We start from the raw sequence: 26,255 nt of genomic DNA on the forward strand, positions 1-26,255 counted from the left end.
AGTCTCCTTGCTGTCTCAACACAAGGCTAGCCCAGAACACCTGCCCTTTCTGAAATGTGCCCAACACTGAGGTCATTTGCTCTGTGTTCCCTGGTCCCAATTGTCCTTTGTTGGTTTTGTTTGAGGTACTGGGATTGATCTTTAGGGCGTCAAGTGTACTAGGCGAGCACTCTACCACTGAGCTACATCCCAGCTACTCCTACAGCCCTTTCTTCTCCTCCTCCTCCCCATGCTGTACTCCAACCCCTTTCTCCTACCTTCACCTCTGGAGTAGCGTCTTTTTCTTCATTCTCTCATGGAGTCAAGTGTCTAGGACCAAGTCACGCAGGACTAAACTTCCCCACATAAAACTACACTTCCCTTGAAATTGTCAAATTCCATTTGTGAGCATTAACTTTTTTCCTTTCTGGGCTGGAGAGATAGCTCAGTGGTTAAGAGCACTGACTGCTCTTCCAAAGGTCCTGAGTTCAATTCCCAGCAACCACATGGTGACTCACAACCATCTGTAATGAGGTCTGGTGCCCTCTTATGGTCTGCAGACATACACACAGAATATTGTATACATAATAAATAAATAAATATTTAAAAAAAAACTTTTTTCCTTTCTTTCGCTCTCTCTTTCTTTCTTTCTTTCTCTCCTTCTTCCTCTTCCTTCTTTTTTTTTTTTTTTTGTTTTTTGAGACAGGGTTTCTCTGTAGTTTTGGAACCTGTCCTGAAACTAGCTACTGTAGACTGTTGACCAGGCTGGCCTTGAATTTACAGAGATCTGTCTGCTTCTGCCTTCTGGGATTAAAGGCGTGCACCACCACCGCCTGGCATTTTTTCTTTTTTTTTAAAGACAGGATTTCACACTGTAGCCCAGGCTAGCCTTAAACTCCCAAGAATCCTGCCTCAGCCTCCAAGTAACTGGAGAACAACAGGTGCAAGCCACCATGTTGGCTTAACTTACTATTTTACGTTTGCTAGAGTCTTAGAGAGTAGATAAATCGTATGTGAAAAAACGTGTTTGGAGCCGGGTGGTGGTGGTGGCGGCGGCGGAGGCTGCTGCGCACGCCTTTAATCCCAGCACTTGGGAGGCAGAGGCAGGCGGATCTCTATGAGTTCAAGGCCAGCCTGGTCTACAAGAGCTAGTTCCAGAACAGGCTCCAAAGCTACAGAGAAACCTTGTCTCGAAAAACAAAAAAACACACCAAAACAAACAAACAAACAAAAAAACCCCAAAAATACGTGTTTGGAACAATTAGAAATCTGGGGTCAGGGCATGCTGAGAATCATACCCAGAACCTTGTCCACTCCAGATACATGTTTAACCACCAAGTCACACCTCCATCCCTCCTAATTACAAATTTAAATATAGACTAGTAAGTGATATTCAGGGATTAGCTTTTGTTGGACATAATCTAATAAAGAAGTCATATTTCTTAGCAATATCAACTAAAGCAAAGTTTGGATGGAATATTATTATTGTAATAATTTTCTCCTTGGGGTGCAACTCAGCAATATCTATACTGGTTCTAAAGTCCCAATGATAAATCAAAGTTAAATTCTATGAACACTCCCCCCGGGGAGCCAGGGAGGGAGAAAACAATTCTCTAGCGGCAGAAATCTTAGCCAACGCTTTATTAACACACACTATCGTCACATTGCTGGGCGAGACTCTCAGAACACTGTGGCCACAGCCGAGCCACTGAAGCGGTGCTCTCGTCCTTGGTCGAGGCTGGTTTCGGAACTCCGCAGTCCTCTGACAGAACTGAGCGTGCTGTTTCTTACCCTGTCCTCATCCCCACATGGCACGGGTCTCCTCTTCAAGCAGAGGGCAAGTCTTTGTACTTGCAATTAACCAGAACGAAGAAAAGCAACATCAGTTAACCAAAAAGAGAAGTCAGACTTTTTTCTTTAAAGTCACCTTCATCAGTTCTGTCTGGAACATCTTCAGGAAGAGCATAAAGACTCCCACTGCCGGAATATTCGGAACACTTTCCTTGATTTTTCAGAGAGACTCTGTAGATTAAAAAAAAAAAGAAGCTTATTATCAGAATTACATTCCTTCATAGAGACAAAAGATAGGCGAAGCATTAGGGCTGTCTTGGTAAATTTCTTCTTAGACATGATCAAGGTATATCTAAGATTGAATAAAAACTCGTTTTATGTTATGTGATATACATAATGCAGTCAAACAAAATCAAGAAGCCTGTGTTCCACTGTCAGCCCATTGCTAACACTCTGCATCGCCACCTGTCCTCATCTTTTTGACAATGGCCCTCCTGACCCACCTGAGTGTAGCACACATCCTGCACTGGCTTTTATCCAGGACCTAGTTATTTCCTATGAACAATGATTTATGTGGCACCCAGCAGGGGTTAACTGTATCATCAAAGTTTGAGAAATAAAACTGAATGACCCCCAAGAGTTTAAACTCAATCTTGGCTTTCTCAGCTTCACGTTTTAGTTAACAGAACTAAAACTAGAAAGGCTCTCTCATTGCTTCTTGATCATACCTAGGAAATGTTCTGAGACTTTCTGAGAAGCGGTTACAGGGAGACAAAGCAACTCACTGAAAAGTTCTCAGTCACAACACTTGGTTCTACCTGCCTTTGAGTGACAAGAAGAGCAGATATTCTGTCTGGCAAGGATATTTAGCAAGATATCCCTCACTTTATGAAACATGCCATTTCCATTGTCTCCTTACCCTCCTTATATTTATTTATTGGTTTTTCAAGAAAGGGTCTCACTATGTAGCTCTGGCTGTCCTGAAATTCACTACGTAGACCAGGCTGGCCTTGATCTCACGGAGATTCACCAGTTTCTGCCTCCCGAGTATTGTGTGCCACCATGCCTGGCTCCTCCTTAAATTTTTTAAAATTACATTTACTTGTTTCTTTGTATGTGTAAGTATGTATGTGCCGTGATGTGTGTGGAAATCAGAGGACAACTTGCAGAAGTTGGTTCTCTCCTGCCATGTGGGGGCTGGGATCAAACTCTGGTCATCAGGTTTGGTGGTTAAGTACCTTTACCAATCTTAAAAAACAAAAAACAAGGGCTGGAGAGATGGCTCAGTGGTTAAGAGCAATGCCTGCTCTTTCAAAGGTCCTGAGTTCAATTCCCGGCAACCACATGGTGGCTCACAACCATCTCTAATGATGTCTGGTGCCCTCTTCTGGCCTGCAGACATATACACAGACTATTGTATACATGATAAATAAATAAATTAAAACAAAATAAAACAAATTTTTCTTACCCTTTTCTAAAATAAGCAAAAGAAAACAGAAGCTAGAGAAATGACTCAGTAGTTAAGACACTTAACTGCACTTCCTGGACCCAAGCTTAGTTCCCAGCACACATACCAGGTGACTAACAACCATGTGTAACCTCAACTTCAGCAATGTGCACATACATACCCACATGCAGAACACACACACACACACACACACACACACACACACACACACCCTATATGTAATAAAAATAAATCTTTAAAACAAAACAAAAACTGGGGTTGGAGAACTGGGACAATGGTTAAGATCACTTGCTGCTCTTGCAAAGAACCTGACTTCAATTTCCAGCATCCACACGGTAGCTCATAGGTGTAATTCCCAGGTATTCATATGGTGCATATTCATACACATAAATCTTTTTTTGAGACAGGATTTCTCTGTATAGCCCTGGCTGTATGGAAATTACTTCACAGACCAGACTAGCCTTGAACTCATAGATCTGCTTGCCTCTGCCTCCCAAGTTCTAGAATTACAGGTGTACTCATGCCCAGATAAAATAAATCTTAAAACAAACAAACACATAACAAAACAAACAAACAAACAAAAACAAAATTTAAAAAAGTATCTTTTTTTTCAGGAGTGGGAGTACTTCAATAAAGTACAGTTCCAGAAGGGAATTCTTCCTGGGACTCACTTTACTGACAAAGCTGAAGCTAAGCTGAGAAACAGTGGAAGCTCTTCGTCCTCTCCACAGCCCCATTAAGCCCAGTCATCCAGTCACAGCAGCGTGACTAAAAGACAAACTGCCTAAGAGGAATTTAGAGCCCAAGCCAGGGCCAATTATGAGATAACTCTACACACTGAACCCACATGAGGTTTCTTTTTAGTACTTTAGTGTGATGGTGAGACAGCTCTCACAATGTCACCCTAGCTGTCCTGGCATTCCCACTATAAACCATACTGGCCTCCGACTCAGAGATCTGCCTGCCCCTGCCTTCCAAGTGCTGGGATTAAAGGTTCATGCTACCATGACTGGCACTAGAGAAATATCTTTAAAAAACAAAACAAAACAAAAACCAGCTAAAATATTATTTCTTGAATCTAAGGACAGAAACAGATTTAGCATCTCCAGTTTGAGTGGTGGGTCAAGTAGCTGCCTTTCTATGCTTTTATATTCCCAAATCCCCGCTTCTGTTATAGTTTTTTGGAATCAGGTCTCCTATAGTTCAGGCTGGCTTCCAACTTGTGATCTGTCTAAGCCTACTGAGTGTGGGCATTACTGGTGTGTACTGACATGTCTGACCTAAACATAAAGCATTTTTATTACATATTTATTATGTGTTTATGCATTTATTTAGTGTGTGCACATGCATGTGCATGCATACGACGGTAGATGACGTGGAGAACTTCTGGAGTTCTCTCTTTTCACTGCATGGGTTCTGAGTATTGAACTTAGGTCTTCAGGCTTAGCAGCAAGCTCCCTTACTGAGCCATCTTGCTAGGCCCCTGACCTAAGTATTTTTAAATTCAAAAGACAGATTTTAGAATCTGTCTTTAGAATCTTCCTCTAATTACTTATTGAGGACACTAATGATATACTTTGTTGGACTTTGGTATAATTATAGCTCCCTCTGGTGGAAACCCTGTGAGCTGACTACCATGAAATTGGGAACCATGACAGGCAAGTATTTTTTAAGGTATAAAGTCAGAATGGCAACATTTTGGCCAGGCTATGAGGTAAATTTGGAACTAGGCCTGGAAAGAACACAAAACCAGTTCTCTGGACCCTCCCTTTCTTCTTCGGCTCTGCGTGTTCTCAGGTCTGTAGCGGCAGCAGTCCTGACTGTGAGAGCTAATGCTGGTCCAGAGCACATGCCCAGGCTGTGGAGAGCAAAGTAAGATGTTGAAATGGGAGAGAAAACCATGGTTTGGCACCAGGATCCAGAGTTCCAAACAGTTAACCGGCCAGACTCCAAACGCAAGCGATGACCACCGACAGAGCAGCCGTGCCGCGGACGGAGGCCAGGCAGCTGCCATCCATCTATTTCTGCTGCTGTGTCCCTTTCCTACTGGGAGTCATTGCAGCTGCACAAACAAGGACTTTACCACAAAGCAATGGAATGCCATGTGCTAAGCGGATGAGAAACACGGAACCACTTCTGGGCTGTGCTCCCGAAGCCAGAATGGACCTAAGCTGACCTTGGAGAGCTGAACGCAGACAGGCACTAACTACGGGGCCAGCCTCTGCACTCATCCCACAAACAACAGCGCTACACACGCTGGGCAATGGCATCTTACCATGGGGTCCATCTCAGTTGGCTGGTTAGAATGCTTGTGGGCCAGCAGGATGGCCAACACTGCCTTCCAGCCTGGCTCCGCTGGGGTACTGGCATCCACCTCCGCTGTCCCATTCTCCTTGGTTTCCTTGGCAAGTGTGATATTCACCCAAGGGCACCAATCTCTATGCTGAGAAGTGGGATCAAAGAAGCTTCGGGGAGAGGTGTCCTGGGGGAGCAAGGAGAGGCACAGTCTTATGAGGACAGATGAGGGGTCTGGGCAAGGAGGAGCTGCCGCCACTGCAGTTCAGAATCTCACAACTGCCCACACTTCTGCTTCCTGATTACTATCTCACCTTGGTCGTTTTGAGACAAAAGTCAGATTACAGAGGAGAGCTGGTCACCGTACTGCAGCCTCCCACGTATGCTCTTTAAACTGTCTTTTCGATTCCCTCTCATTCTTTAGCTCTCTAGCCCTGGCCCTTTTCTGTTGAGATGAGGTCGGTGTCAGTGTGTAGCCCAGGATGGGATGCCTTTCAGTTTGCCTCCATCCTGAGCCTCTGGAGTTCTGGGATTACAGGTGAGACCACACTAGACTACTGACCCTTCTTAAGCATAGATAAGAACATTCTGAAAATCACTGTGACAGCCCAAAAAAAAAAAAAACAAAAAAAAAACCCCAAGAACTAAAAGAATTGCATGGAATTAAAAAAATTCTGTAGAAGAAAGCAAAATATCAGAGTGAAGAAAGTCTAAGAACAGGAGAGTCTGTGCCAGCTACAATTCAGACAGGGTATATACCTAGAACACAAGATTTCAGACAGGCTATACCTAAAATACATAAAGAACTGCAAAAAAGCCACGGGTCGGGGTTGTGCATGTCTTTAATCCCAGCACTTGGGAGACAGAGGCAGATGGATCTCTGCAAGTTTGAGGCCAGCCTGGTATAGATAGAGACCCTGCCTCAAAAAATAAAAACAAACAAAACAGCAGAACAAACTACCTGCCAGGTGCGGTGGGTCAGGTTTATAATCCCAGCACTGGGGCAAGAGGACTGACGTAAATCCAAGGCCAGCCTAGGTCCATAGTGAGTTCCAGGGCTGCCTGAGTTACCGTGTGAAAGCGGGTAGGGAGGGAGAGAATCCCAAAGTCTCCCTCATCATGTCTGCTGCCCTACCGTACAGCTGTCTTGTCAGTCTCAGTATGTGTGACTCTCTATATCCACTCCAAACCTTTCCCTTTGATCAACCAATTGCCCCCCCCCCAAATGTTCACTTTGTGTGAGGCAATGCACGTCAGGCTTGGCAGCAAGCACCTTAACCCTCTGGGTTCTCTCACCAGCCTGTTTTCTGTTTGAGACAAGGGCTCGTGCAGTACAAACTGCTCTTGAACTCAGAAGCAGGGGAGGATGGCCTCTGCACTTGTGGGTCCCGTCTCCCCCCTCAAGGGCTGGGATTACAGGTTATGAACTGTCCCATCTTTGAGCTCACTAAGTTTACTTTCGGTCAGAATCCAGGGAGGGCTTGCGTCTGCTTCTCCCCATGCACATAAAGGCCCTGTCTGCTATGTGTGCTACCACGGCTGTCTACAGAGATGGACTCACTGAGCTGCCAGAAGAGCAGAGGCGAGCTCGCTTGGCTTTCCGGAGAGGGCTGGAGGGAACTTCCAAGCCAGCAGAATCTCCAGTTCCCATGCTTCGGGTCACTGGTCGGCTCCTGGTGGTGGGGCTGGCTGCCTCTGGCTCAGGCCGGTCAACAGGACTGGAAGAGTCCCAGCTTCGGGTTCGGGAGACAATAGGACCTGGACTCTTTTCAGACTGTAGAAAAAGAAAGGCAATGAAAGTATGAATGATGTAATAGCTTTAGCCTGCGTACTCCTAGAAGCACGTGAAACATAGAATTTTAGAATTTGTTATATAAATGTAGTATTTCAACTGCCTACATAACTAAATTCTTCCGAGACTATTGTATTTCTATACTTAGATTCTATAACAAATTTAGCTTCTCCATCTGTGAAGCGCGATACGACAGGCTTACTGATAGGGTCAGAGTGAAGCCTACCACCAATTTCCAGCCAGCTGTGACAGCGGCACCCTAAAGAAGCTAATACCTGCTCGGAGCCGGGAGAAACGGTAGAGTCTTGGCTTCGGGTCATCATTCGCCTAGGAGATTCAGGCACCAGAGGGCAGTGCTCAGGCCGACCCTCCGCACCTGGAATGGGGGAGCTAGTCAAGCCACAGGAAGCCTCCAGATCCGTCAGGGACGATTCAATCTGCTGAAAGCCCCAGAGACCGACCTTCCTCATACACTGGGAGCATGAAATCAGGGAGAGCTGTGTGGGTTCCAAAGAACTAGGAAGGAATGGGAGAGAAAGGGGGTGTTTCTAAAGATGTTACTTCCATGAGATTATGTATTTGATTTCTGTTTTATCTCAGCAAACAGTCTCTACAGTGGGCTAATGGACTGAGAACCATGAACTCTTAAGAACCCTGATCTTAGGACCCGACATTCACCAACTCCTCTACATTACCTTCTCAAAAGGGTCTCAGGGTCTTGGTATGTTCTAGTTGTCAAAAATATTGTGAAGTATGCTTTATAAACTCCTGTCCCTCTTAAAACCCTTTCCTTAATCTACCAAAAAAAAAAAAAAAAAAAAAAAACCAAAGAAAAAACACAAAACCAAACCAAAACAAAAAACAGAGTTATTTACTTATTTTATTTGTTTGTGATAGGGTCTTATTCTGCAGGCACACACCCACCACTCCCAAACTCAGTAAGAAAGCTTACTTAACATAAATGGTGGTAGTGGTGGGGTCCAAAGAACACAAGTTTGGCATCCAGTAGCCACACTGGGTGGCTCAAACCACCTGTGACACTGAGGCCCTCTTCTGGTTGAGGGCACTTGCATACACATGGCACACACTTCACACAAACACAGATACATATTCATAAATAAAAATACGGGTTTTTTTTTTTTCCTTTTTGGTTTTTTGAGACAGGGTTTCTCTGCTCTCTGTGTAGCCTTGGCTGTCCTAGAACTAGCTCTGTAGAACAGGCTGGCCTTGAACTCAGAGATCTGCCTGCCTTTATGCTGCTTGCCACCAAGCCTGGTAACATGAGTTCAGTCCCCAGAACCCCCGTGGCAGGTAGAGAACTGACCCGTCCAGTTCTCCTCTGACCTCCCACTCGAGCCACGGCATAGGCACGGATATGGCCACTCCATGCACACACAGAGTAACTGTAAACAGCAAATGTCTAGGTAAAGCAGACTGGCTCGGGCACTCTTCTTTCTGAAGGAGTCAACACCAAGCTAAGCTGGAGTGGAAATGCCAATGTGGGGCTAAGGGCTCCAGATGGCGTCTCCTCTGATAATTTTTGTCAATTAAACTTGATTTTCTTTTCTTCTAAAAATAGGACACCATGTTCTTTTTACAAAGAGCTGCACTGTTTATGGGAGCATAAGTCCCCAGCTATGAGGAGGCTGCACAAGTCTCAGGTGTGAACCCATGAATGCCTTAGCATTTATTCTGTTTTATTTGCTGATTCTCACCCACTTCTCTACCCCTCCTCCACTCCAATTTCTCTCTCTCCTTTTAAAGATTTGTTTATTCATGAATTTTATGTATACGAGTGTTCTGTCTTCACACACATCAGAAGAGGGCACCAGATCTCACTCCACACGGTTGTGAACCACCATGTGGTTGCTAAGAAATAACTCTGGAAGAGCAGTCAGTGCTCTTACCCGCTGAGCCACCTCTCCAGCCCCTGATTCCTCTTCTCGTTCTCTCCTAGGAAACATGTGCTTTCTAAACAGTAACAGTGACGGCTGTCATAGCTCGTGCTCCCAGGAAACACTCACTAACCTGCACGCCCAGCCACACAGAGAAAGAACACAGGCAGTGACATGGACTTGCATGTCTGAGCCCAGTTTGCTTGGGGTTTTCCTGCCGTCAGTTTGGTGACCAAGCTCATCCTCCAGCAGGTGCAGCAGCACGCTCATCTTGTCTTCTGTCAAGCCCTGCAAGAGAACCAGGGTTAAAAAGCAACTCCAGAGGGAAAAAACTCTCACAACAACACACATGGTCCGGGGAACACCACGACGTGGAGACAGATCTTCACAGGAGACACACTCTAGGGCAGGACTAAGCTGTCACACAGAGTTTAGCTTCCTAAATTGCACCTTTCCTTCTAAGTACTAAATGGTTCTCAACTTACCAACTGTAGATTTTATCTAAAACTTGTGAGTTCAAACCCAAATAATAAAATTATTTATGTCTTGACCTACCACTGAATTTACTTTTGACTGAACAAATTTGACAGCCTTGATTTTTGGCCTGTGGATAATAAGGCACGATGGTGGGGTGGGGTGGGGTGGGACTGCCTTACTGAAAGCCAGGCTGACTTTTTTTGTTTGTTTGTTTGTTTGAGACAGGATTTCTCTAACAGCCCTAACTGTCCTGGAACTAGCTCTTGTAGACCAGGCTGGCTCTTTAACTCACAGAGATCTGTCTGCCTCTGCCTCCAGAGTGCTGGCATTAAAGGTATTCTCCACCACAACCCAGCTCAGGCTGACGTTTCTAAGACCAAATAGAGGTTAACTACTTAGTGCTAGAAGCCCTAACAGAGGGTCAACTTGAAGCAAATGACCAGTTTTTACTGCCTACAATGCAGCGTGTCTTCACAGCAGACAAGGGCAGGACAAGCACAGCACAGTTCTAGTCACAGAAGAGAACGTCCTATGGCATCAGAAAACAGTGTGCAGTGCAGTTTAAGTCAATCAAGACAAAGCTGAATTTGTAGGGCTGGATGTGGGGCGCAGGCCTTTAAACGCAGCACTCCGGAGGGAGGCAGAGCGTGGTAGCGGAGCTTGGTGATCTCTGAGTCCTAGGGCAGCCATTTCAAGACCCCTATCTAACTCTCTACTCCCACCCTCAGTTACTGAATTTCCGGCAGAAACTGGATCCTCTTCACAATACTCCATCCTCTTGTCAGTCAAATAAAGCAACTGGGGACCACTGCACATGAGCCAAGAAAAACTCACCATAGTTTTCAAGTCCTCTGGCCTCAGGGAAGGAAGCTGGAGGTCTAAATGACAAAGGCTTTGGAACCGGTCCAGGAATTCACTGACAAGAACAGCAGGCTCACCCAGTGGCAACATCCCAAATCTATCTGTGGGAAAATAAACTGGGGGATTAGATGGGAGTGAAAATAAAGACCCCAAAGAGAGCAATTAGAGAAACGTAAAATGGATAGTTGATGATGACATTAAACTGTTGTTTTACTCATGAGCCCACAGAGACCTGCACAGGCTCAAACCAGACAAAATCCCAGCACTAAGAAGTGGACCTAAAGTCCCACCCTAACCAAAAAGCTATCTGCAATTGACACCTGCCTGGAAAGAAAAGGGCAGGGTGAGAGGAAAATATTCAAAGTCCTATAAGTAGGACTGAACTTTTTTTAAAATTTATTTTTATGTATATGCATGCTCTATCTGTGTGTATAACTTTATGCCAAAAGAAGACATCAGATCCCACTATCGATGGTCGTGAGCCACCATGAGATTGAGGGGAATTGAACTCAGGACCTCTGCAAAAGCAGCCAGTGCTCTTAACTACTGAGACATCTTTCCAGCCCTCAGGACCCGACTTCTAAATAATGCAGAGAGTGTTGAGGCTTGAGGAACACCAAAGAATCAAGATTGTCTAGAAGGAGGGTTCAGTGCAGCTCGGCGGCAGAGCACCGGCCTCACAGCCTCCGATGGGCAAGGATCTGGGTTCCATTCCCAGCACTACCAGAAAAAAAAAAAGACGGGCTAAAAATTGGTAATTAATGAAGTTGGTGGCAGGAGAAAAGTATTTAATTATGAAGTATACTCTGCATTCCTGTGTACGTATGAAATTGTTACTTTTAGAAAGTCAGGGAAGAATCAAAAAAATTACTGAGGTAGAAGGTAGGATTCACCAGACAAAAATTAAAGAAACAGTATTTTATAATTTATCAAACTGCAGATAATTGACCACGAGTTGAAGTAGAAGGTAAATTCCTATTGCGAAAGACACCATGCACTTCAGAATCAGGACCCAGAGACCCAGGCTGGAGCTAACCCGAAGGCCTCCCTCCTGAGGTCTAGCTTTCATGGTTCCAGAAAGTGTCATGCGAACCTCCAGAGGAGGGAAGCAGCCAACAGTCCTACTCAGCTACGGTCCCCACGAACCACAGTGGCCAGTACGGCACTATAACCCTAAGGGTGCAGCAGTAACACACATACCTGTCGATGACCAACAACTCTCTAACTGTACTTAAGGCCTGCTCAACAAAAGGAAATCACGCCAGGTACTAGAAACCTAGGGCTAGCAAAGTCATGGATCTTGGAGGTGAACCTACAACCATCCCCTTACAAAACCATCACAATCCCTAACATCCACAGATAAGTGTAGTTCTCACCCTTCCTCAAGGAAGCCGAGATCGGTACAGAAAACCATAATTCATCAAATGCAGAGTTGTGGGGCCCAGGCCCAACTGATACATCTACAACACTACTCCTAAGACTCAAGGGTTACTTTTGAAGAGGGAGTAGAAAGATTGCAAGAGACAGAAGAACAGACATTTGCTGTGGGATTGTGTCCTTTAGAAATATCAGAGTCAGGCAGTGGTGGCCCACACCTTTAATCTCAGCATTTGGGAGCAGAGGTAGATCTCTTGTGAGTTTGAGGCCAGCCTGGTTGACAGAGCTACTTCCAGGACAGTTAGAACTGTTAAACAGAGAAACCCTGTCTTAAAAAACCAAAACAAACAAACAAAAAACCCCAATAAACCAAACACACCTAGAAATATCAAAGATAAACCCACTGAGTCTCACTAACACCTGCCTAGACAGGATCTGAACAAAGGTGACTCTAATAGACCTGCTAAAAAGAAGGGGAAAGATCAGGAGGTCTCCACTCTATTCAAAGAACTACAGCCAACCAAGGAAAGCTGAGAGCAGGAGAAATGGTCCTCCTCAGAACACACCAATTGGTTATTCAATTCCAAATGGCCAAACTTGAAAACATAAGCACAAAACTAACATTCCAGGACTAAAGAGAAGGCTTAGCAGTTTGGCTGGTCTCCCAGAGGACCTGGGTCCAATTCCTAGCACCCACATAGTAGCTCACAACTGTCTGCAACCCAAAATCTGACACTCTCACACAGACATACATGCAGCCAAAACATCAATGCACATAAAATAAATAAATCTTTTTTAAAAAGTAACATTATAAAGACTGAGCAGGTTGGATTTCTATTTTTAGGAATACATACACACACACATGCACACACCAACAACTGGAGAAAAGAGGCCATAAATTTGAGAGGTGGCAAGAAGGGTACGTGGGAGGGGCTGGCGGGAGAAATGGGACAGGAGCAAATGTCACAACATTGTGGACTACGAAGATGCCTCAGCTGGTAGGGGTCTGCTGTGACAGCACAGGGGCCTGAACTTGGATGTCTGGTATCCATGTAAAAAGCCAGGCATGGGGGCTGGAGAGACGGCTTGAGAGTTAAGAGCACTTGTCCTTGCAGGAGCCTTGGGTTTGGTAACCAGCACCCACATGGAGGCTCATAACTGTCTCTAACTCCAGTTCCAGAGGAGCCAATGCCCTCTTTTGGCCTCTTCAGGCACCAGGCAAACACATGATACACAGACATGCATACAGGCAAAACACCTACACACATAAAATTTCAAAACTTAATTAATTAAAGAAAATTAAGGAAGAAAAGAACAGGACAAGCCAGGCAGAGTGGTGCACACTTGCACTTTTTGTGCTTAGGCTGAGGTAGGAGGACTGGCTCAAGTTTAAAGACAGTCTGAGCTACATAAGACTTTCTCAAAAAAAAAAAAAAAAAAAGAATGAAAATACAGCAGGGCACTTGCACTGTGGCAAGTTCAAGAAGACAGCCTGGTCCACACAGGAAACTCTAGGCCAACCATCTAGAACTACATGTCAATACTGTCTCTCGGGCTGGAGAGATGGCTCAGAGGTTAAGAGCACTGGTTGTTCTTCCAGAGGTCCTGAGTTCAATTCCCAGCAACCACATGGTGGCTCACAACCATCTGTAATGAGATCTGGTGCCCTCTTCTGGCCTGTAAGTATACACACACAAGCAGAATACTGTATATGTAATAAATAAATAAATCTTAAAAAAAAAAAAAGACTGTCTCTCAAAAATCCAAAATGAGCAGGAAGGATTTTAGTTACTTCCCAGAGCCCTGTTCCCTTATAGGGAATTCAATAAGTTATTCTTCAAAACAAAAAGAAAACACAGAAAAACGTATGTAGGATTATTTTGAGCTAGGTTTTCATACTGTAGTTCAGAGTGGCCCCAAACATACAACAATCCTCTTGTGCTTCCAAGCGCTGGGAGAATACACTTAGAAAGTGAGAGATTACATTGGAGAAATGAAGAAAGAAGTGATCCTAAGCTGGTTAATTAAAAAGCAGGGTGCAGAGGGCACTGGGGAGGCAGAGAAAGTGGATCTCTGTGAGTTGGAGGCCAGCCTAGTCTACAAATAGAGTTCCAGGACAGTCCAGGACTATTACACAGAGAAACCCTGCCTCAAAAACAAACAAACAAAATAAATAAACAACAACCAAAACACAAGAATGGAAGGAAAAGGAAACAATGGTCAGGTGTGGTGACACGTCTTTTTTAAAAAGATTTTCTTTTTTTAGCCAGGCGGTGGTGGCGCATGCCTTTAAATCACAGTCCTCAGGAAGCAGAGGCAGGCGAATCTCTGAGTTCGAGGCCAGCCTGGTCTATAGAGACAGGACAGACTCCAAATGACACAGAGAAACCGTGTCTCAAAAAACTAAAAAACAAAAACAAAACAAAAAAAGAGCTAGTTCCAGGACAGGCTACAAAGCTACAGAGAAATCCTATCTTGAAAAAACAAAACAAAAAAGTATTTTTTTAGTTTGATGTGTTTTATTTTTATGTATATCAGTGTTTTGCCCACAAGTCTGTTATGTTCTCCACGTTCATGACTGGTGCCAGAAGGGAATGAAAGACCTCCTAGAACTGGAGTTATAGATGGCTGTGAGCCACCAAGTGGGTGCCAGGAGTCGAACTCAGGCCCTCTGTAAGAGCACCAAGTGCTCTTAACCACTGAGCCATCTTTCCAGCCCTGGCCTGGCACACACCTTTAATTACAGGTCTTGGGAGGCAGAGGGAGAGGCAGATAGATCACTGAGTTCAAGGCTAGCTTTGTCTACATATTAAGTTTCAGCCCAGGTAGGGGGACACAGTGAGACCCTGTCTGAAAAAAACAAAAAGAGGGGCTGGAAAGATGGCTCAGTGGTTAAGAACAATGGCTGCTCTCCCAGAGGCCCCAGGTTTTAATCTTAGCATTCATATGGCATTGAACAACTGTCTGTAACTCTAGTCCCAGAAGATCCAACACCCTCCTTTGGCCTCTGAGGACACTAGCAGAGAATGTATAGACAAACATGTAAACAAAACAGCCATATGTACAAATAAGTAATTTAAAAAAAAAGCATATACAATAGTAAAATGGACTTTCAGATTTCTGGCACAAAAAAACTGGATGAGAAGGTCAGGGCAAACTTTTAGGTACTGGACAGAGTCCAGCTTTGCACTGTCAAGTGCCAGGTACCTATACTATTAAGCAGAAACGTTAAATAATCTCAAAATATTTTACATTGGTATAGATTTTAGTTTATTGATACAAATGTAAAGCTATTTTTGCTATACCATACATATATTTCTACTCTTTTTGGGGTATTGCACTTATGCAACTCATTTGGAAATGTAATGTATGATTGAAAAATACAGGTTAGTACTTAGTCATCTATAATAGTCAAACATAGAGTCATATTAGGTATGTTTTCAAGGTCATACACAGATATATTTAGATGGGTAGATCTTCAAAAAACTACAGAATATGGTATTTAATATGTTTAATAACCTAAGGCTTTTCATGACAGTAGGACACGTCTGCTCCTGACAGCACCAATTTGCTTCAAAAGAAGATGATGAGCAATGAGGAAACTCTGTATGGAATTTGCTTTCTTTGTGGTAAAAGCTAGCCACTTGGGCAAAAAAACTGCCCTTGTCTCAACTGCTGACAGTGTACTGTCAAAACTAGACCAGCAGAATGCAAAAGAAAGTGATTACTAAACTTTCCCAAGACATGGTAGGACAGTCTTTCAAAACCCCTGCTTCTCAAAAATGTCTGTCAAAGCCAGGCAGCGGTGGTTCACGCCTTTAATCCCAGCACTTGGGAGGCAGAGGCAGGCGGATCTCTAAGAGTTTGAGGCCTGATCTACAGAGTGAGTTCCAGGACAGGCTCCGAAGCTACAGAGAAACACTTGTCTCAAAAAACAAAACAAACAAGCAAGCAAACAAAAATGTCTGTCAGATATACTAGGTCTACAGACCAAAGATACCCCATGTTACAGAAGAACTTTGAGTGACTGTCTGGGCAGCCAGGTGTCCTTGTTGTTAGGTAACATTACACCCTTCTGGGTCTTTGATGCAGTTAAATAATAAATAATTAGACCTAAGTTTTCCTTAGTTATGATAAAAAGGTAAATTAGATATAAAACTTTAGATTCTTAAAGATAAGATAAATAATAAAATATGTTTTCTAAATTTGCTAAATATAAATGGACTGGATATTGCAACTGTAATTCTTTTTTTTAAATAATATTTATTTATTTATTTATTTATTTATTAATTATGTATACAATATTCTGTCTGTGTGTATGCCTGCAGGCCAGAAGAGGGCACCAGACCCCATTACAGATGGTTGTGAGCCACCATGTGGTTGCTGGGAATTGAACTCAGGACCTTCGGAAGAGCAGGCAATGCTCTTAACCTCTGAGCCATCTCTCCAGCCCCTGCAACTGTAATTCTTGATAGTTATTTTTATTGTATATAATTTCATTATGTCAAAGTTAAAATTCTTCCTTTTTTTAGACAAAAAAAGGGGAAATTCTGTGGGATAATCTTTCTGTACAATATTCAAATATGTTGTTGCTGTCACTGTTGATAAAGAGCTGATTCGCTGACAGTTAGGCAGGATTTCTGGGGCAGAGAGAATGGTGGAATCTGGAGACTTGCGAGCCAAAGGCAGAGGAAGCAACTTTGGAAGTTCACAGATGAGTGAAACGAGCCTCAGGGCATCACATAGATTAATAGAAATGGGTTAATTTAAATTATAAGAGCTAAACTGGGTGGTGGTGGCGCATGCCTTTAATCCCAGCACTCAGGAGGCAGAGGCAGGCAAATCTCTGTGTGTTCGAGGCCAACCTGGTCTACAGAGTGAGTTCCAGGGCAGTCAGGACTACACCGAGAAATACTGTCTCGAAAAACAAAACAGAACAAAAAATTATAAGAGCTAGCTAAAAACAAGCTATCAGTCAAGCATTTATAAGCATTTATAGCTAATAGTAAGCCTCTGTGTGGTTACTTGGGAGCAACTACCGGGACACAGAAAACTCCACCTATATATACCTTCCAATGGAAGCCACACTATGTAGACCAGGCTGGCCTCCAACTCACAGAAATCCACCTGCCTCTGCCTCCTGATCTAATTCTGAATTCTCTTGCCTTAAACAATTGAGTTCTTATTACCTACCTTGAAGGACCCCTTGTGAAGATTCAATAGGCTACCAACACGCACACACACACCCACACACACGCACGCACGCACGCACGCACACACACACGGCTGGTAGGACAATCTGGGAAAGTTAAGTGATAAATAAATGCATGGTCTTGAAAAGCATAAACAGAAGAAAAAAAGCAATTTCAAAGAGCAGGTTTGCACGAGACTGGGCGCTATTAGAGAGTGACGACCTAGGAGAAATGGTAACGGGGCTCCTTTAAGTGTGTACCTGGACAGGGGCTGTCTGGCCAAAAGCAGAACTTCTCATGGGCACTGCACAAGGATTTCCTGAGTTCAGCACATCGTTCCTTATCTGAAAGCCACAAGAGGTAGCAATTATTACACACTATACAGATTCAAAATCTGAAGAGCCAAGAGTCTTTAAGAGAACAAACCTAGCAACACATACATTTAAATAACTTACGATACCTTTAAAAAGATATTTTTAAAAAAGGCAAGTATATCCTCTTAAAACTTATCACAAAAAAATTCCTTTGTTGGTACAAAGAATGTATGTTGTGTAACTTGGAAGGGAAGGCTTCTAAAGTATGGGCCTTCTCTTTGCTCTGAAAGGCCAAACTGGGATTAAAGGGTAAACAAACTGCTGTCTGTCTAGAAAGCACAAAAACAAGGCCACTCCATGGTAGAATTGAGGCTAACAGGGTGAAGGCCATGGCAAGTTCACCTTGTCATGTGTGGTATGGCACACTCTGCACTCAGACAGACGCCGGTCCAGCACCTTGTACACGCGAAGTTAGGGCTCTACCACTGGCTATGTCACCCGCGTGTGTGTCTGAACGTGGAGAGAACGATCTGGACGTTACACTTACATCTGCTGAAGTCAAAGGCTGGCTGCAGGCTGGCACAAAGGAAAGCCTGGCAGCTGGAGCACTTGAGCATATCGCATTCCACTGTGACCCAGCCGTATCGGGCGCAGATGAGTGGGGACAGCTCGGGGGGCTTCCCTGCCCATTTCAACGAGTACTTGCGTTAAGAAAAACCATGTGTATGAAAACCAAGCACAATTAAACTTGCACACATTTTTAATAAATTTACTTTTATTGCATTCACTCATTAAAAGTAGACAGTAAAAGCTGGGTGATGGTGGCACACGCCTTTTTAAGCCTAGCACTTGGGAGGCAGGTGGATCTCTGTGAGTTCGAGGCCAGTCTGGTCTACAGAGGAAGCTCCAGGACAGGCTCCAAAGCTACACAGAGAAAACCTGCCTTGAAAAACAAACAAAAAAGTAGACAGTAAAGAAAATGGCCTATACAATTCCCAGCACTGGGGAGGCAGAAGCAGGTAGATCTGAACTCAAGACTAGCCAGGTATACAGAAGGAGTTCCAGGACAACCAGGGCTACACAGAGAAACCCTGTCTCAAAAGAAAAAGAGAAAAGAAAGAAAACAATAGAGTGTTTGTGTGTGTATTTTAAATCTGAGCATGGTGGTGCACACCCTTAATCCCTTCCCTGGAAGGCAGAGGCAGGAAGATCTCTGAGTTTGAGGTCAGCCTGGTCTATAAAAGAAGTTCCAGGACAGTCAGGGCTACATAATAGAGAGAGACCCTAAAAAGATTTATTTTGTTTTTTAATTACGTGTTTGTGTGTGGGTTACGATATGGGTATGTATATACACGAGTGCTAATACCTCGGAGGTCAGACGAATTGGGGTGAATCCCTTCAGTTGCAGTTAAAGGCAGCTGAGCTGCCCAAGGGGCAGGTACTCAACCACTGAGAGTCAATTCTCCATCTCTCTGTATCTGTTCAGCCTCTGAGAATCCATCTTTAAAAAACACAACACAAAACTGTCTTTCTTACTGCCTGGGGGCAGAACACAGACACTGTCTGCTTCATGTAATCTGAAGCCCTAGGGCCTGCAAGTGCTGCTGAAAGCTCTAGCAACGATGGACCTAAGCAGCAAGGGACCATAAAGGTCAGGAAGGTCAAAATAGTTCTACCATCATTTGCCTATATTATTCTAATGTCCCACCACCACCTGGCAGCAGATAGCATCTTTAATTATGTATCTGGGAAAGTGTCCTGAAGCATTTATTGATCCTGAATAGTAAAAATCTCATTGCTTGTATTTTACCTTAAGAGATTTTATTTTGGGGGATGGAGAGATGGCTCAGCGATTAAGAGCATTGCCTGCTTTTCCAAAGGTCCTGAGTTCAATTCCCAACAACCACATGGTGGCTTACAACCACCTGTAATGAGGTATGGTGCCTTCTTCTGGCCTGCAGGTATACACGCAGACAGAATATTGTATACATAATAAATAAATAAATAAGTAAATATTTATTTTAAAGAAGTTATTTTATTTTGCTGGGTGTGGTGGTGCACACCACCTCTCTGAAGGCAGAGGTGGGTGAATCTCTAAGTATGAGGTCAATCTGATCTACAAAACAAGTTCCAGGACAGTCAGAGCTACATGGAGAAACCCTGTCTTGAAAAACCACAAAAAGAAAGGGCATTTATGTTAGGGGTTGAAGAGAGAACTCAGCAGTTAAGAGTGTGCTCCTCTTACAGAGGATTAAAGTTTGATTCCCTGCAACCACATGGCAGCTCACAACAGACTGTAACTCCAGCTCCTGGGGATCTGATGTCCTTTACTGGTCCCTGTGAACATGCACACTCATGTGTACATACTCAAACACACACACACACACACACACACACACACACACACACACATACACACAGAGATATGCAAAATTTAAACAACAACAACAAACCCAGGTGGTGGTGGTGCACGCCTTTGATCCCAGCACTCAAAGAGAGAAGCAGAGGCAGGCAGATCTCTGTGAGTTCAAGGTCAGCATGGTCTACAAGGGTGAGTTCCAGGACAGGCTCCAAAGCTATAGAGAAACCCTGTCTCGAAAAAACAAAAACAAAAAGCAAGGAAGAGTTATTTACTAAAGACTTCTACAAGAGCAGAGTAGGCAACTTTAAGGCAGCTCTATCCCTGCTTTCTGCGGCTGATCCCTTGGGCAATCCTGTCCTGAATCTGAGCTGGCCTGGTAACTTGTCATAATAATCACAACACGGTAAAAGTGATGGGATGTCTTCTGAGACTAGGTCACAAAAACGAGTCTGGGACCAGTGAGATGGCTCAGTGGATAAAAGTGCCTGCTGCTAAGCCTAGTGATCTGAGCTTTATCTCTGGGATCCACGTGACGGAAGGAGAGAAGAGACTCTCTCACAGCTGTCTTCTGACCTCCACATGTACACCATGCACATATACATATATACTCACATATATATATATATATATATATACGTACATATACACATATACGTATACACATATACACTCATATACATACAGACAGACATGCCTACACACACTAAATAAGTACACATAGTAAAAAGTTAATTTTAAGAACAACATTTAGCCAGGTGATGGTGGCTCACGCCTTTATTTAATCCCAGCACTCGGGAGGTAGAGACAAGATCTCCATGAGTTCAAGGTCAGCCTGGTCTACAAAGTGAGTTCCAGGACAGCTGGAGTTACATAGTGACAAGTATGTTTCCATGTAACAATGAACCAAGAGAGGTTCTGACCATTCGACATCACAGACCTGAAGCCCTCAGTGGCATAGTAACAAGAAAATGAACACACAGGCTGGAGAGATGGCTTAGTGGTTAAGAGCACTGTCTGCTCTTCCAAAGGTCTTGAGTTCAATTCCCAGCAACCACATAGTGGCCCTCTTCTGACCTGCAGACATGTATGCAGGCAGAACACTGTATAGGTAATAAATAAATCTTTAAAAAAGAAAGAAAAAAGTGAACTTGCTGCTAATAATTAATGTGCAAAGTCCTTTTGTGTATGTGTTGCTTTTATTGGTTAATGAATAAAGAAGCTGCTTTCAGTCAATGGCTAAACAGAGTGTAGCCAGGCTGGAAAAGATACTTAAAGGGAGTAGGTGGGGTCAGAGACACCATGGAGCCGCCAGAGGAAGACACAAGCCATCAGCTGGAACCTTGCTGATAGGCCACAATCCTCATCGTAAAATATAAAATAATGGAAATGGGTTAATTCTAGATTTAAGAGCTAGCTAGCAATACGTGTAAGCTACTGGCCAAACTGTTTTAATTAGTATAGTTTCTGAGTGAACTTTAGGGAGGCTGGGCGGCTGTGAACAAACAACCATACAAGAGAGTCTGGAACAGGATCCTCTCCTGTCTACGCATCGGATGCCCTTCATGGCTCCCTCTAAGCAACCTGAACCTCTGCTACACTACTGAGTATAGCGGCACACGCTTGTAACCCCCACACCAGAAAGGCAAAGGCAGGAAGATCATGCATGCAAAGGCAGGAAGATCATGCGTTCAAAGCCAGGCAGGGCTATGTAACTAGTTCCCTGTCCACGTGGGCCATATAGTTAAGACCCTGCCTAGAAAAGAGCAAACTGGGCTAGAGAGCTGACTCAGTGGCTAAGAGCACTTGCAGCTGCTCTGCCAGGGGACTCAAGTTCAGTTCTCAGCACATATATCAGGTGTTCACGACTGCCTGTAACTCCTGCCCTAGATCTGAAACATCCCCCCTCCTTCACACACACACACACACACACACACACACACACACACACACACACCACTTGCATACATGAGCAGATACATAAATTTAAAAACAAGCAAACAAAGAAAAACCAACAAAACTAAAACAACTGTGTCTGGATTCACAGTCCACAGAGTTTGTGGAATAGTTGGGATAATAAGCATTAGGGCAATTTGTCATGCAACAGTGACTCGTACAAAAGGGAGCTAGAAACTGTCAAGACAGTCGTGTACTTTCAATGAGATCAGTCTTCTTGCTTGCTACTTATCTTCTACTTGCTAGCTAGCAGGATGTCTTGTTAGTCAGGTAATCGACTCTCATGGTTTTTTTTTTTGTTGTTGTTGTTTTTTTTTTGGTTTTTGAGATAGCGTTTCTCTGTGTTAGTGCCTCTGTCTCCCAAGTACTGGGATTAAATCCGTGTTCTTCTGGCTTTTGTTGCTGCTGTTTGTTCTTTTGCTCTCCTCTGTAAAATGAGTCTAATAGGACTGGGAATACAGCCCAGTGGGAAAGTGTTTGCCTGGTATACATGAGGACCTAGGTTTGATTCCCAGCACTGCTTTCCACCAACCAACGAACAAAAACCAGGATGGCAGTAAAGGTACTTATTTTCCCAGGAATGAGTTAAAGATCAACGGTGAGAACACATGTGAAAACCTACTACACAGAAGCACCAGTACCTGTTCCTTCTCTCAGAACTTGGTTTAGTTTACTCTTCTATAAAGACAAAAGGGTAGCTGGGCACAGTGGCTCCCATTTACCATGCCAGCATATGGGAGCAAGACAGAAGAACTATGAAGCTGATCTTGAGATGCGGGTTACAGGCCCTGTTTCAAAACAAAACAAACAAACTAAAAGATTTGATCTATCCCTCAACTGATCCTTTTTAAGGGATAACATACTAAGGTGCTAATTTCCATTGAAAAGTTCTTACCAACACTGATTCTTTGGTTTAAAAGATCAGAGTAACAGGTTGGGTGGACGGCTCAGCAGGTAAGAGCATTGGCAGCTCTTCCAGAGGACTCCAGTTCAATTCCTAGCACCCATATCGTGGGTGACAACCATCTGTAACTCCATTCCAGGGGATGTGAAGCCCTCTTTTGGACTCTGTGGGCACTGCACACATGTGGGTCACATACAGGCAACACACCCACACACATAAAGTAAAAGCCAAAGATCAGAGTAAGCGGTATAGGACTCTAGAGTAACAATTCTGCAGCAGGCTACCCCTTACATGAACTGAAAAAGGATATAGAAAAGGTCTCCACTCTGTGAAAAAAGGCTTCTTTGCTTGTAGATTCCGATGGGGACTGTTCTGCTTGAGGCGATCCATTGACTGGCTGCAATGTGGCAGATGTGTCCTTACTGAAACCAAGTAGCAGGAGAGTTAGTGATCTCTTCTCTGTATTACTCTGCTGAAATCTTCCAAGCCTAGTTACTCTACATGTATCCAACCCAAGTGAGATTTTAAGGTTCTGAAACCCATTTCAACAGTCGCCGTTCCGGTCAAGCTATTCCTCTGCTTCACATATCCTTTACCTTCCTAATACTTATGAAATGAACTCCAAATTCTCCAATCTGGCAGTCACAACTCTTTATAGTTTAGGCACGCTCCTAGGTCATTTATAGTTCTCCAATAGTATTCTGAATAATTTTAGTAAATACAAAATAAGGCCTTCAAGGATTCAGATATTAAATAATAAAACTTAAACCATCTCAGAGAAAAATTTCTTTTTCTTGTTTGGAGACAGAGTCTTATTCTATAAACCAGGCTGGCCTGGAATTCACAGCAATCCTCCCGCTTCAGCCTCTCAAGTGTTGGTATTACTACTATGTATATACATGTGTGTATGTGTGTGTGTGTGTGTGTGTGTGTAATATACATGTGAGTGAATGTTGCTGACTACATATATGGAGGTCAAGTGCTTTATCTACTGAGACATCTTGACTGTCTTTGTTTTTGTTTGGTTGGTTTTTTTGGGGGATGGGGCTTGGTTTTTCAAGACAGGGTTTCTCTGTGTATCGGCCCTAGCTGTTCTGGAACTCACTCTGTAGACAGACTGGCCTCAAACTCAGAGATCGCCGGCCTCTGTCTCCCAAGGGCTGGGATTAAAGGTGTAAGCCATCACCACCTACCTGGCTTCGGTTTTTTGTTTTTTTGTTTGTTTGTTTGTTTTTAAGAAACAGGGTCTCATTTTGTAATATATGCTGGTCCTGGAACTCACTACCTAACAAGCTGACCCAGAATTTACATCAATGCTCTTGCTTCAGACTTTCAGTCACTGGTATTACAAGTGTAAGCCACTATGCGCAGCTAAAAATCTCTTTAGAAATAAGAAAACACCAATAACTATGACTTGAAAGAAATAAAATTATTCCAGCCAGTGGTGGTGGCACACGCCTTTAATACCCAGCACTCGGAAGGCATAGACAGGCAGATCTCTGTGAGTTTGAGGCCAGCCTGGTCTACAGAGTGAGTTCCAGGACAGGCTCCAAAGCTACAGAGAAACCCTGTTTCGAAAAACAAAATGAAACAAAACCAAAAAGTCAAACACACTGTAGTCTAAGCAGTATCTGTGAATTTGTCTTCAATAGAAAAAAATTTAAATTTACTCACTTTAACTTTCTCTTTTCCCTCTCCCTCTTCCCCATACCTCTTTCTCTGACAGGGCCTCAGGTTGGCCTGAAACTTCAGAACCTCTGCCTCCACCTCCCAAGCGCTTAGAGTTGTGTGCCACTACTACCGGTTTAATGCAGTACTAGGGGTCAAATCCTGGGCTTAGTGCACACTAGGCTAGCTATATACCCGTCCCAACATTAACTGTTTAATTAAGAAAGAAAGGACGGGGGGAAGGAAAAGTCACCACACAACTTCCCTTTACTATCTACTTTAACCGTGCAATTGGTTTCATTTATGATCCTGTGTACATCTGCTTTATGCATTTAAGAGTGTTCTTCGGAAAAGGAGTTCCTAAGCTTCCCCAGACTATGAGAATCCACCGCATGAACCCTAGTTAGTATTCATCTTATTCAGCTAACACTCTTCTCCCTCAAAAATGGCTTGTAACAAAATTTCGCTAGTGATGCGGCATCAGGTACATCCAGAAGCTATTGAAGCCAAGCAATCAGGGACGCTCAGCCTCTTTCAGATCCCATAAAGAATTCAACCCCAGCCACCAAGTCACCGATAGAAGTTACCGTACGCCGCGCCCCCGCCCCTGCTCCAGGCCCCTGTTCCCAAAGCCACTCGAAAATTCAGCGCCCAAACCACAGCTTGGGAACTCACGTTTCTGTGCTTCCATCTTCCGGGACGATTCCCTCATCTATCAGCTGCCGAACTTTCTGGGGTGTCCCTTCAGGGGAACGAACAACTGCACCCCAAGTCTTTTCAATACCCGCGGCAAACAGCTGCCCCTCACTGGGAGCCGCCATCTTGGTCCGTTCCTGACTTGGGTCCCCACGCGTCTGTAGGCTCAGGAACTTCCGTTCTGGGTTAAGACCCGCCCCTCAGCCAAGCGGTGGTGATGCACGCCTTTAAGCCAGCACTCGGGAGGCAGAGGCTAGTGGATCTCTGTGAGTGCGAGGCCAGTCTGATCTACAGAGTGAGTTCCAGAACTGGCTCCATAGCTACTGAGAAACCCTGTCTCGAAAACCAAAAAATAAAATAAAATAAAATAAAATACAAAAAACCCCCAAAAACCTCGCCCCTCTGGCCTTAGGTCCCACTTTTCCTGTTTTTTTTTTTAATGACTTAAAGAGTGATTATAATGTTTAAGACTGAACGTAGGCTATTTCTCTGACGAACTAGCATATTTAGGTTAATAAAAACAAAACAAAACAAAACTCTGCACAAGGTATCTCTGTGCAGACTTGTCTGGCCTGAAACTCGCTCTATAGACCAGGCTGACATCGAATTTATAGAGGTCCACCTGTCTCTGCCTCCGAATGCTGGGATTAAAGGCATGTGCCACCGCCACCCGGCTGAGAATTTTCTTTTTTAATATAGGGTCTTACGCAGTCCTGCAATTCAAGAAATCTACTTGCCTCTGCCTCACAAGTGCTGGAAATTAAAGGCGTGCACCACCACAATAAAGGATTTTGAAAGCAGCGTCTCCCCAGATTTAGCGGGAATGAAGGACTCCATTGCAGCCAGCAAATAGAAGCCATACTGACTCTCCTAACGTTCATTGCTTTCCAGGTAAGGAAATGGCAATCCTTAGCTGAGAACAAATAGCTTGAAACCCTTCTTAGGGATTGTTATGAGTGGAAGAAGCCTGTGGCTTTAACACCATTCTCTTTTGTTTAGGAAACATCTGTCCGTCCATCCATCCATCCATCCATCCATCTATCTATCTATGCATCTATCTATTTATTTTGGTTTTTCAAGACAGGGTTTCTCTGTCCTTTGCAGCCTGTCCTGACACTTGCTCTGTAGACCAGGCTGGCCTCTAACTGTGAATTAGAGATCCACCTTCCAAGTACTGGGATTAAAGGCATATGCCACCACCCCCCAGTTTAGAAACATTTACTAAATATTG

At 43.9% G+C, this 26,255-nt stretch overlaps 1 protein-coding gene across 2 annotated transcripts; it reads right to left on the reverse strand.

Moving 5' to 3' along the window:
* Nucleotides 1–1,605: 1,605 nt before the first annotated feature.
* On the reverse strand, nucleotides 1,606–25,186 carry Zc3hc1 (zinc finger C3HC-type containing 1). 2 transcript variants are annotated; one of them, XM_085683946.1, is made up of 10 exons: nucleotides 25,004–25,185; nucleotides 22,971–23,082; nucleotides 17,989–18,139; nucleotides 17,388–17,471; nucleotides 10,532–10,659; nucleotides 9,354–9,508; nucleotides 7,601–7,841; nucleotides 7,095–7,307; nucleotides 5,514–5,720; nucleotides 1,606–2,001 (listed from the first exon to the last, which is right to left on the reverse strand). In XM_085683946.1, the coding sequence occupies exons 1-10, from the start codon at nucleotides 25,147–25,149 to the stop codon at nucleotides 1,933–1,935; spliced, it is 1,506 nt and encodes a 501-aa protein (XP_085540072.1). In that variant the 5' UTR covers nucleotides 25,150–25,185; the 3' UTR covers nucleotides 1,606–1,932. The 2 variants fall into 2 exon arrangements, with proteins under 2 accessions (XP_085540072.1, XP_085540073.1); XM_085683947.1 differs by lacking the exon at nucleotides 5,514–5,720 and having other exon boundaries at nucleotides 25,004–25,186.
* Nucleotides 25,187–26,255: the final 1,069 nt, after the last annotated feature.

Source organism: Myodes glareolus, chromosome 25 (assembly GCF_982192425.1).
Source record: "Myodes glareolus chromosome 25, mMyoGla1.1, whole genome shotgun sequence".
NCBI lineage: Eukaryota > Metazoa > Chordata > Mammalia > Rodentia > Cricetidae > Myodes > Myodes glareolus.

Excerpts from the sequence above, each read along its gene's own strand:
- Zc3hc1 (XM_085683946.1), bottom strand. The coding sequence starts at position 25,149 with ATGGCGGCTCCCAGTGAGGGGCAGCTGTTTGCCGCGGGTATTGAAAAG. Across the intron at positions 18,140-22,970 it reads ACAGAGTGGAGACCTTTTCT|TCGTTGAAATGGGCAGGGAA; the intron begins ATATCCTTTTTC and ends TAACGCAAGTAC. Across the intron at positions 7,308-7,600 it reads TTTCTCCCGGCTCCGAGCAG|TCTGAAAAGAGTCCAGGTCC; the intron begins GTATTAGCTTCT and ends CTTTTTCTACAG.